Below are 12,003 nucleotides of genomic sequence, written 5' to 3' on the forward strand. Positions count from 1 at the left end.
TACTCGATAGAGAACAGAAGTTATGTTTTTCAGTGATCAGTTGTATTTATATTGATGCATATAAACAGAGACACAGAAGCTGACAGTGAAACAGTGAAAGTCATTGTTGCTAGATTTGTTTATGGATATGAAATATAATTTTTAACTGGATTCTGATTAATTGAAAAATCTCCCTCATGTGTTTAACTGTAATAAAATGATTTTCATTAAATACCGATGAAATGTTTCTTTGAGACCCTGGTCTAACACACAACTACATACACTACAAAACCCCAACATCATTAGATGTTACAAAATAATAATAATAATAATAATAATAATAATAATAATAATAATAATAATAATAATAATACAGGTGCTTTTTATAGTGACAAATATATGATGGATGCAACATTTATAATACATGCTTTCTTGTGGAACAGACCCTGATGGTTTTAGGAGCTATTAATGCTATGTGGTCTTGCATTGTAAGAGAGTACATGCCACATAATAAACAGGAAAACAGCTGTGTATGACACTTTTTATGGTCCCCTCTTAAAGTAAAGACAGAAGGAGGGTGTGTGTTTTTTTTCGGTCACAGATTGAGCATTGAGACATATGCGGCTGCTCTATATGGGGTTTTAATGATGATACCAGGTGAATAAAGTCAACACACAAAAACACAGTGAAGTAAAATGAGGTCAAAGACAGAACTGGAGAAGTAAGTGAGGTCAAAACCAGAATCAGAAAATACAAGACAGTCTTGGTAACTGTACTTACTGTACTGTAAGTAAATGTACTGACTGTTACTTTTCACTGAAACAAAGAACAGAGTCTGTTTAAATAGAAGTGATGACAAGGTGTGTGTGCATTCACTGATGAAAGTGACTGACGTTTTCTGGGTTTTGTAGTCCTTGTCGGCCATGTTTGTAGGCCATCGTGCTTCCTGCTAGTTGGAGTCCATACAGTAGATGATTCTCTAACTCAGTGCTGCAGATGGAGGGAGTCCTGAGCATACAGTTTAGCCCAAGGAAGGTACATACGTCATGAAGTAATAAGCAGTTGTTTATGTATACTGTAGTTTACTGTTTACTGGAAAATAAAAAGTATTTGATTGCTGGAGCTTTTTATTGTTTAGTATCATGAACCTGAGTGTCTTGTAATTGCTTATATCAGATTAGTGTAAATATTTGCCTTGATGCAATTCCCGGGGTAAAGTAGTGGACTTTCATCCTGTGTATTCATCAACACCACCTATTTCCTTTCTCGAAATCTCTCTCCACACTAGCATAACGTAAAAAGTGCAGGCTGGGTGGAGCTAAAATGCGGTGAGCAGGGTTAATGACCGAAGAGTCTCAGAGGTTTGTTTAAAAGCTGATGAAAAATAAATTTCTCAGACCTGAGTGCCGTATGGGACACCATGGAGCGAACCACATTGGTACTAACGATCCTTGGACATTTACTTCTCTGTGTCACTTCGGCCCCAGTCAAGCAGGTACAGCGAAGAGGTTTTCATGAATCCTCTGCCTTTATATTTCATTATTTTTACAGCTATTATTTATCTATAATCTTAAATCATTGATAAAGGATAGAAAGTTACATAAAATAAAAGCTTGGTAAACATTTGTTAAAGTTAACAATGAATTACATTGTTTTACCTTATATTCTCAATGAATTGTACTTTTGAGCCTCTTCTGGCATCTCACAATTTCAGTTATCCATGAATAGAGAAATGTTTTTTATGTTTCCTCATGTTTTGGCCAATAATAGAAACTCTCTAAACTATAAAATAAAATATAAAAATGTACCAAACTACTTTATATTATATATATATATATATACTGTATGTTGTTAGGGAAATTGATTGGAATGTAGAAACAGTTGAGCAACTCTGGGCCGAAGGTCTGCTGATATGTTTGAGTTGTTGTGTTTGTGTTGCAGACGTTACTGGAACAGACAGTGTGTTTGCCTCAACAAAGCCAAAATATCATAACAATCCCGGTGTCATTATAAAATGCACCACTGATTGGACATGAATATGTGCAATAAAAGATAATTTATGCTTAAAAATCACATTTGCTATTGCTGTTCTTGAGATACCAGATACTTGTTATGTCCAGAAGGTTTTTCATTCAGTTTATTCAAGCTGGACATGTTATAGGAAGTGTATTTAGGAAGTTCATTTAGGAAAAAGGCTTGATTGTACGGTTTTCCCTCAACACAGCAACGAGATGTCGACATCTACAGTTTTCACATCAACTCCACAGTAAACAGCCGCTACGCCATCACAGTCATCACAAGCCGTGTGGCGAACCGGCTCAATGAGTCCAAAGAAATTCATTTCCAGGTCAAGATACCCAAGAATGCTTTCATCAGCAAATTCAGGATGTAAGTCAAACACAAATGTGTAATTTCAACAAATTACCCAAAACATACAGAATAAATCAAGACAAGAATACTCTCAGAGAATAGTCTTCTTTAAAAAAAAAAAATACTTTAAAAAAAATAAATAAATTTGGACCTCCATCTGCCTTTAGTATGATACATATTAAAATACAAAAACAAAACAAAACAACAACAACAAGAACAAAAAAAAAAAAAAAACAACAATGAGTGAAATACAATATGAACCATGTAGAAAAAAAAGGCAGAGGTAAAGTAAAGCTGGTTGTATAAGTGTGCACACCCCTTTCTAACAGAACATGTAAATAAACAATTCATGCATGTTTAATTATGTTTAATGTAATGAACATACACCTCTCATCAATAAGGTGATTCTGATTAACGGCAGATAAAGATTAGATGTTTATGTTTTTTATGCATAGGCGCCAGTTAATAATATGCACCGCCTATTTATGGATGCTGTGTTATTTTGTTCTGAGGCTGGGAAAACAAGAGAGAGAGAGAGAGAGAGAGAGAACTTACCAGGAGAGGATTAGCGTAAAGAATGCGTAAAGACCTAATAAACTGCTCATGGGCACATTGGCTCAGTTTGATCCATTAATAAGCAGTATTCAAGGCAGGGCATTGCTTTTGTGCAGTGTTTGGGTTTTAAACGTCTCATGAAAGGTGCTCAAACTGCAGGAAATTCTGAATGAAGAACCACTGCTTATAAATACCAACCATGAACCAGAACTGAGTAAACGCTATAAAACCAGAGAAACTGTGCTGGTGATACATGGCATGGTCATACACTGCAGGACACAAAGCATGGAGCATTATTCAGGAAAACTGTTTTAAAAAATTGTGATAAAATGCCAACAGCTACAGTTAACTAAAACAACCAATGCAGTGAGGAAAGTCTTTGCAGAATAAATAAACAACCAGCCTGAAGCAAATAACAGATAAGCAGATAAACTACAATAAAAACTTTAAGCTCTAGTGGTTATGGAGGGAACTTTACACTCAGATTAGCGGACAGGTCACAGTGATGGTAATGATGTGAATTTTCTATGCAGGCATCTATAATTGTGGTTTAACTTGTGTAGAATAAAATGTAACCCACAAACAAAAATATGTCCAAAAACCTCCTCATCAGGACCATAGAGGGAAAGACGTATGATGGAGTTGTGAAACAGAAAGAAGCGGCACAACAACAGTACAGTCAAGCAGTATCTCGAGGAGAAAGTGCTGGGATTGTCAGGTATCACAGGAATAGAAATAAGAAAGAATGTTCACACACCTGTATTATTCCAATAATTAAAAAATTAAAGATTATATTTTAATTAATTGAGCATCATAATAAATATCATACACATTAATGATGCTTGTTATGACTTCAGCTCAGTAGGACGGACTCTGGAGGACTTTAAAACCTCAGTGACGGTGGCGGCTTTCAGTAAGGTGACCTTTGAACTCACCTATGAAGAGCTGCTAAAGAGACGGCTGGGCAAATACCAGTTACAAATCAACGCTCAACCAATGCAGGTTGTGGCAGATTTCAAGGTGATTTAGGACATAAAGGACAAACATCATCTCTGTCTTGGTCCAAATGATTTTAAGGGTGTACTGCTAATTTAACAAGTAATAGATTCAATGTCTAGGAAATTTTCCCATCGTAACAATGTTTAACAATGTTATCTCCCAAGAAATGACTTACACTGAGTTAATTAAACACATTAAAAAAACTCTTTCAATTTATCAAAAACTTATATTCAAGTTGTCCCCACTAGATTGATGTCTACATTAATGAGCATCCGGGTATTTCCTTCCTGGAGATTAAAGGAGGGCTGAAAACTCAGGAGCTGTCCAGTGCTGTAACCAGTACTCTGGCTTCATCTACCAAAGAGGTGAGAAATGTTAAAGTTATGTTACTGTTAGATTCATTATACTATATTATTATATACTACCTAATAAAAGTAGCAAAGATGATTAATTAATTGCACGCACTCATTTGCATGTGCAGGCATGGGTGAACTTTTACCCCACTCGTGAGCAGCAGACAAAGTGTGAAGGTTGTGGAGAAAATGGACTAAACGGAGACCTGATCATAGAGTACGATGTGAAGAGACCAAAACAAAATGGAGAACTACAGGTTATTTATAGAAAATTTAAATCATAAAAAGATTAAGACTTCATTAAGTCATAATGAAAAATTTATGTGCCAATTGCTTCCGTATAAGTAAAACAAAACCATATATTTCCTTCCCACTATTCCTGGTTTGTTAACTGAAGCTACAAGCAATTTTTTATACTTAAACAAAACCTTCACTGACATTTTTCAGGCATCAAACGGATATTTCGTCCACTACTTTGCACCCACAGATATTCAGAAAATCCCAAAAAATGTGGTTTTTATCATCGACCGAAGTGGCTCCATGCGTGGCAGGAAAATGGATCAGGTAAAGATGATCAGATGTGTTATTGAGTCTCTCTGTGAGTTTACATTGTGGGATACAGTGGTGGCCGGTCAATAAGGGGCGCAGGGGCACCGCCCCCTTAAAGTAAGGCAGAGAAGAATACTACTTTAACATAATAATTATTTATTTTATTAATGAAATAAAATCATTTAGTTGCAATATTCAGCTGTACTTCTTAATATAATTTATTTACAATAAAAAAAATCTAAACTGTATCACGTTCATTTGTGTTCGTGTACGCGGGGCGCCGGACAAATGAGTGTCTATGTAGGCACATAAATTTTTAAAAAGCACGTAATCTGAGGTTGAGCTCTAATTGGATTTTTTCGAATTATCCTAGGGGCGGAGCTCTGTGCGCCCTGAACCCTCCCACTTTTGTTTTTAGCGAATTAATATTGTTTTTAAATGTTTGGGCTCATGTGATTGGTCCATTCTCAACGAGTATTATTAACGTCAGCAGATTGTTAGTTAATGTATTGAATAGTGATTGACGTGGAAGCAGCTAAATATGAGAGAAAATTCTGTAATTTATTCGCTAAAATACCCCTTTGCAAGGTTATCAGATGAAGAAGTAAAAAAACGTAAAGAGCTTGGACCAGATCGACCTGATCTTCTAATCAAGCAGCAGTCGAGTGATCACGGCCGAGCTCACACTCGGGGCTTTTTCAAAACTTCTTATGGCTATTTAGACGGTTATTAAAAGTTTAATGTTTGTGCCCCCCAAGTGTTATGTCTGTGAGCATGTACGTGTTTACATGCAGACAGCACACACACACACACACACACACACACACACACACACACACACACACACACACACACAGCAGGAATTTATTTATTTTTTTCATTTTAGACTCGTACAGCAATGGTGAAGATTTTGGGAGATCTTGATCAGGAGGATTACTTCGGCCTGATAATCTTTGACTCTAGTGTAGATGTCTGGAAAGCTGAACTTCTCCAGGCCACAGAGAATAATCTGAATAAAGCAAAGGATTTTGTGAAGGACATCCAGGCTAGAGGAGGTACAGTCACTTTCAATTATCAACACAGTGTGGCCTAAATATTTGTAAGGGTTTTTAAATTATTTTAAAAGTCTTATATGGCTTCAGCTTATACTACTTTATTACATTAGTAATTTGAACTTCTTTAATTTGTAAACATTTGTTGTATTTAATTTTGAATGTATTATTATTGTGTTTAATTTGGCTTACATACTCACTAGCCCCTTTTACAAGCATATCGTTATACAGTAAGTACAGATTTATGAAACAAGGAAAAAAGCAGGACAAGAGCACAGACTCTTTAATTCAACATAAAACACAGATGTAAACCAAACAAATGAAGAAGTGAACAGAACAGAGTAGAGTGGGACAGGACTGCACATAAACTATTAACACAATGGCTGCAAAACAGAAGGGTAGATGAGTTAAGATAGAAAGGGCTTCAATAAACACCCTGAATATTTGTGAAAACCTTTAAATTAATGTGCATAAAATTTTAATAATTAATTAAATAAATGTTTATACTGTAATTAATTTATTCCTTAATGGCTCAGACAAAAAAAAATTGTTTACACGTGTGCAATTCAATGGGTTTCAAATACTACAAATATAAAGGTTTTGCTTCAACTACAAACTGTACACAAAGAATCATGAACTATAATCCAGTCTCTTCTGCAGAAACTGCTGTCCATTAATATACATTTCTTTACTGTATTTAACTTGACCTTGTACTCATGTTAAGCCACGGACATCAACGCTGCAGTGCTGAAGGGGGTGGATATGATCAAGAGATACCCACGAGCGGGCTCCGCCTCCATCCTCATCCTGCTCACCGATGGAGACCCCACTGCAGGTATTAAACGCTATTTAATCACATTCAAATTTTATTTGTCATATACGGTACACGACCATACACACTATGATATGCAGTTAAATGCTTATACAGTATGACTGTTCATGACCACTATACCCCACCTTTAATCTGACCTTAAATCATGAACAGTTGTATAAGCATTGTCATAGTGTGTATGGTTGTGTACCGTATATGACAAATAAAATTAGAATGGGGTTAAATTGTGTTGGGCCATTATTAAACCTGACATTATTTGTCCTGGGATAATTTATATAATATAATAAATAAATATTAATTTATTTAAGTTTAAAAGTAAAGACTTTACTTCAGGTTAGTCAGTGGTGGATTATAAAATATTGTACATGTAAGAACAGTGTTACAGGGATTTGTCTGTTTTACACCTACGTTTTATTTTGTAGCTGGGTATCAAAATGTGTGTATTTGGAGATTTGTACAGGGCACTTATTCTATTTCCCACACAAACTAACTATAACACAGATCGTCTCGGGTTACTGTAACCCTGTTACCTGGAAAGGCGGGAACAAGATGCTGCGTGAAAACGCTACGGGAACATCTTTTCTTGTTGCCGGTTGTAAAGCATGTGTATATCAAACACGGCTAATTTTGGCTTATATAACCTCGGTCAGGTGACGTCATCTGATGAGATGCACCTGCAGATTATAAATAGGAGTAAACCGGTAACATTCCTTAGATCGATTTTGTCTGAAGGGACATCCGGTCACGTAGGCATTGGAGCTCAGCATCTCGTTCCCGCCTTTTCAGGGAACAGGGTTACAGCAAAATAACCCGAGACGTTCCCTTTCAAAGGCTACACTCGATGCTGCATGAAAACGCTATGGGAACGAGAATACCAACGCCGCCGCACTGCAAGTATCTGGACCCCAAGGTTGTGTAGCGTGTGCGCACAAGGCTGAGGAGGTCTCAGAACTATTTCTGGAAGGCTGACTTGAGGACCCGTGAGCCCGGAGTAGCATGAACATCCAGGCTATAAAATCTAATTACTGTGTGCGGAGAGGTCCAACCTGCCGCGTCACACACTTGCTGCAGGGGAACACCTCTTGCTAGCGCAATAGATGAGGCGATCCCCCTTGTTAAATGAGCCCTAATTCCTAGAGGCGAAGTGAGCCCACCTGCCTCATAGAAGAGGGCAATAGCATCTTTCACCCAGTGTGACAAGGTCTGTGTAGTGGCGGCCGCACCCCGGTTGCGGTCCCCATATCATATAAAAAGCTGCTCTGACTTACGCCACTGGCAGGTGTGGTGGACGTAAATCTGAAGAGCACGTACTGGACACAATAAGTGAAGTCTCTCCTGCTCTGGAGCTGTAAAAGGCGGAGGACAGAAAGCTTCAAGAACAACAGGGTGCATGGTTGAGAATGAAACTTTCGGAAGATATTTCCGGTGAGGATGCAAAATGGCCCTGACTAGCCCAGGGGCAAAGTTTAGGCAGAATGGGGAGACTGACAAGGCGTGCAGATCTCCAATCCTCTTCAGAGAGTTAATGGCCATAAGAAAAAACATCTTAAGGGTCAGAAACCTGACAGGCGCTGACTTTAGTGGTTCGAAAGGGGTCTCAATTAGACCTTCGAGCACGATAGATAAATCCCATGAAGGGACAGTGGCTCTAGTGGGTGGCCTCAGCCGTTTAGCTTCACGAATAAAATGGGCAACTAAAGGGTGCTTTCCCACAGTAACCCCATCGATCACAATGTGGCAGGCTGAAATAGCGGCTATGTACGTCCTGAGAGTACTAGGGCACTGTGAATGCTCTTTCATTGACGGTGCCACTTGTGCTCAAATCCTTCAGTAGGTCGGCCTGGTACGCCTGCAAGACTGCCATGGTGTGCAAAAAAGGCCCGGCCTGACCTGCTGCTTGGAAAGCCTTTCCTACCAGGGTAGAAGAAGTTCTACACGGCTTGGAGGGTAGTGTTGGCTCCTTTAGTAAGCATGATGTCCCAGGAGAAAGATAGCCCGCGAGCGTCTCTTCTCTCTGGAGCATCACCATATAACCTCGTGCTTTTGCATCAACGATATGAGGGGAGAGAGTGGCGTTGTGGCCACCCGACAGAAATCTGTAGTCTAATTTTGAACGTTTGGGGAAGGCTTGCTTCTGCGGCAAATCAATGTGAAGTCGCTCGACTGCACGCGTTATAACTTTAAGCAGCTCCTCATACTCTCTATCTTTCTTAGAGGAGCGTTCTAAGGTAGCTACTTCCATTTCCACAGAAGCAAGAGAACGAGTCTCTTCCACACACTCACGAGAAGCACCGGAGTGCGCTTGTGAAGTGGAGAGAGAGAGACTTCCCGATCAGAAGAGAGGGCGAGAGAAAGGAAAGGAGATTTCGTCTCGCGCGCCTCGGCCAGATCGGCTTGTGATCCCCAGGAGTGCAGCGCTACTCGTGGTTCTCTAAAGAACGCGAGTCGCGCGCGAAGCACTTTCATGGGAAGAAGATCACAGTATTCCCAGTCTCCTTGAAGCCCTTGAAAAGCGTTTTTACCCAAACACTCAAAGCAAAAAGTTTGGAGATCGCCCTCCGAAAGGAAATTTTCGCAAGGGGGGGGGACATCTCACTTCAAATTCCACCATTATATCGGTGAGTTAACGCTTTTCTTTGCTTTTTAATTTGCTTGTTACACACGCGCACAATGCGGTCTGAAGACAAAAGATCTGAGGATCTGTTTCCTGTTTACTCCTATTTATAACCTGCAGGAGCGTTTCATCAGATGACGTCACCTGACCGAGGTTATATAAGCCAAAATTTGGCGTGTTTGAAACACACATGCTTCACAACCGGCAACACGAAAAGATGTTCCCGTAGAGTTTTCACGCAGCATCAAGTGTAGCCTTTGAAAGAAAACTATTACTGTTAGAAAATAAAGTCAGAAGACCACATCTGCTGCTCATGTACAGTAAGGGGCAGGCAGAGTAATGGGCTCAAATAAAATTCTATATACAGACTGACTGATAAAGGACAGACAGTCATGCAAACTCACAATCTCCAGATGATCTTTAGAACACTTGGGGTTCTGGCACCTGGGAGCCACCATAAACTTTATGAGGGACAGTATAAGGGATCCTGTCACGTAGAAATAATTTGTTTACAACATAACTGTCTCTTAGAGTAGAATGTCCATGTTTTATTTTTCGCTTTTTTATTTTTTTATTTTTTATTTTGTTGTAAACAACAAAGAAAATACCCCCAAACATACAGTTTCTTGTAATACCACCCACTGTTTTTCTAATGCTTTGCAATAAAGTTTTAATATCCTCAAAGGTAATAATATGACTTTATATATATTTTATACTTAGAATGTTTTGATCAAAATTAATCGACAACATTGGAGACATGTAAATAAAATATTTATTTATTAACATTTGTACACATTTTAAATAAGATATAATATGTAATGACATGGGTCTTGCAAGGGGCAAATCCGCGACGAAATGTCTTTGACTCTGCAGTGGATGTCTGGAAGCCGAACTTGTCCAGGCCACAGAGAATAATCTCAGCTATTTCCTGAGAAAACATGGCATCTTCTTTTACTGCTATGCAGATGATAGTCAGATTTATCTCCCAAAACAGAAGGAAGGCTACTGTGTTAAGCCTCTGTTAACATGTTTAGATGATATAAATACATGGTAAGCCCAAAACTTTTTACATTTTAATGATAAAAAGAAAGAGGTTTTGATATTTGGTCCTGTTGCCAGGGGTAGAGTTCCACCTCTGGATTTAGGAGCCTTGGAGCAGTATGTTAAACCCACCCCTTTAAAAAGGCATAGCACCGCATTTATAAATGAGCTGCATGATTTAACATCTCTTTCATGGGTCTACAACAAATGGTTATGGACTAGTTATGTGCCAAACTTTTGTATGGAAGAAGAAAAAAAGGGGGAAAAATAATAAGCCTGTAAGGTAATAACAGGAGTGCTTCGCTTCACAAGCACCACTGATTCTCAAAGGCTCATACAGCTTCAGCCACACAGTTCTGAAGAGGCAGATCTGCGGTCACTCTCATGTGTGGTTGCTAGGCAAAGCCTCAACAGAGACATGCTACACCTGGCAGCGCATCTATTTATGCCCTCCGAAATTGGCACATGCTGCGTGATCATTAGGTAGCACCAGGTAGAGAGCACTTGACTCCAGTATTAGAGCCAAGACTAAGACAAAGGCAAAGATTAAAGATTAAAGATCAAGTCTACATAAGAAGCCTGTGTCCGAGAGAGAGAGAGAGAGAGAGAGAGAGCAAGAGAGAGAGTCTAGCATGCAATGCGATAAACATGTGCTCTTAGATAAAAGTGAAAAACCCCACAACCACCAAGTCCTCACTGTTGGGCCCTTGAGCGCGGCCCTTAACCCTTAACTGCTCAGATTTGTAATGAGATAAAAATGTAAGTCGCTCTGGATAAGAGCATCTGCTAAATGCCCAAATGTAAATGTAAATTTAAAAGACACAAAAAATTAAGAGATAAGCCCATTACAGGGATAACTTATCCTATATCTCTGTTTGATCACTGGCATTTATGCCTTGACTGGTGTTGGCAACTGTTTCTCTGGGGACTTGACAGTTCGATAGTTCATGACTGGAACTTCTTACAAGTCTACCTGGGTCTTCAATAACTACCTGGACTCCATATTAACATCAATTAACATCAGCTATTATAGCTGAACTGCCTCCCACCCTACACACTGTATAAATGCAGATCATTTACTGCTTTCTGTTTCACCCAAATGAGGATGGGTTCCCTGTTGAGTCTGGTTCCTCTCAAGGTTTCTTCCTATTACCATCTCAGGGAGTTTTTCCTTGCCACTGTCGCCCTCGGCTTGCTCACCAGGGACAAACTGACCATTCTGATTCATACAAATTCACATTTCATACAAACTTAAATAATTCTTTTGACTATGTAAAGCTGCTTTGCGGCAATGAAAATTGCTAAAAGCGCTATACAAATAAAATTGAATTGAATTGAATTGAATTTCACTTTCACACTTCATTATGCCTTCAATATGTCGTGAGAACTAGATAAAAAAATAAAACAAATAAGTAAAATCTGATAAATGTGTATAACACAAGCCTTGTCATAGGAATGATCAACAAAATAAATATTCACATCACAAATACCTTGATTATTACACATCATACATATCATATTCTTACTAAACAAAAATATACTTTGTTAACATAAAATATTTATATATTTAACTGAAACAAAATGAATTATAATAAATAAATAAAAAACAGCATACCTGATTATAATAGCAGTTACAATCGGAATTATCAGGTTTTAGTT

The 12,003-nt window shown here is 38.5% G+C and overlaps 1 protein-coding gene across 2 annotated transcripts in view; it reads left to right on the top strand.

Annotated features, from left to right (window-relative positions):
* The first annotated feature begins 1,378 nt into the window (after window positions 1–1,378).
* LOC128511663 (inter-alpha-trypsin inhibitor heavy chain H3-like) overlaps window positions 1,379–12,003 on the top strand; it is a 96,663-nt gene continuing 86,038 nt past the window's right edge. For both annotated transcript variants that reach the window (XM_053484616.1, XM_053484618.1), the window contains exons 1-8: window positions 1,379–1,474; window positions 2,204–2,367; window positions 3,518–3,622; window positions 3,762–3,924; window positions 4,152–4,268; window positions 4,385–4,513; window positions 4,704–4,820; window positions 5,692–5,860. In XM_053484616.1, coding sequence (XP_053340591.1) covers window positions 1,400–1,474; window positions 2,204–2,367; window positions 3,518–3,622; window positions 3,762–3,924; window positions 4,152–4,268; window positions 4,385–4,513; window positions 4,704–4,820; window positions 5,692–5,860 — 1,039 coding nt within the window. In that variant the 5' untranslated portion in view covers window positions 1,379–1,399. The remainder of the gene's footprint in view (window positions 1,475–2,203; window positions 2,368–3,517; window positions 3,623–3,761; window positions 3,925–4,151; window positions 4,269–4,384; window positions 4,514–4,703; window positions 4,821–5,691; window positions 5,861–12,003) is intronic.

The sequence above is a fragment of the Clarias gariepinus genome, chromosome 23 (genome assembly GCF_024256425.1).
Source record: "Clarias gariepinus isolate MV-2021 ecotype Netherlands chromosome 23, CGAR_prim_01v2, whole genome shotgun sequence".
In the NCBI taxonomy this organism is placed as follows: domain Eukaryota; kingdom Metazoa; phylum Chordata; class Actinopteri; order Siluriformes; family Clariidae; genus Clarias; species Clarias gariepinus.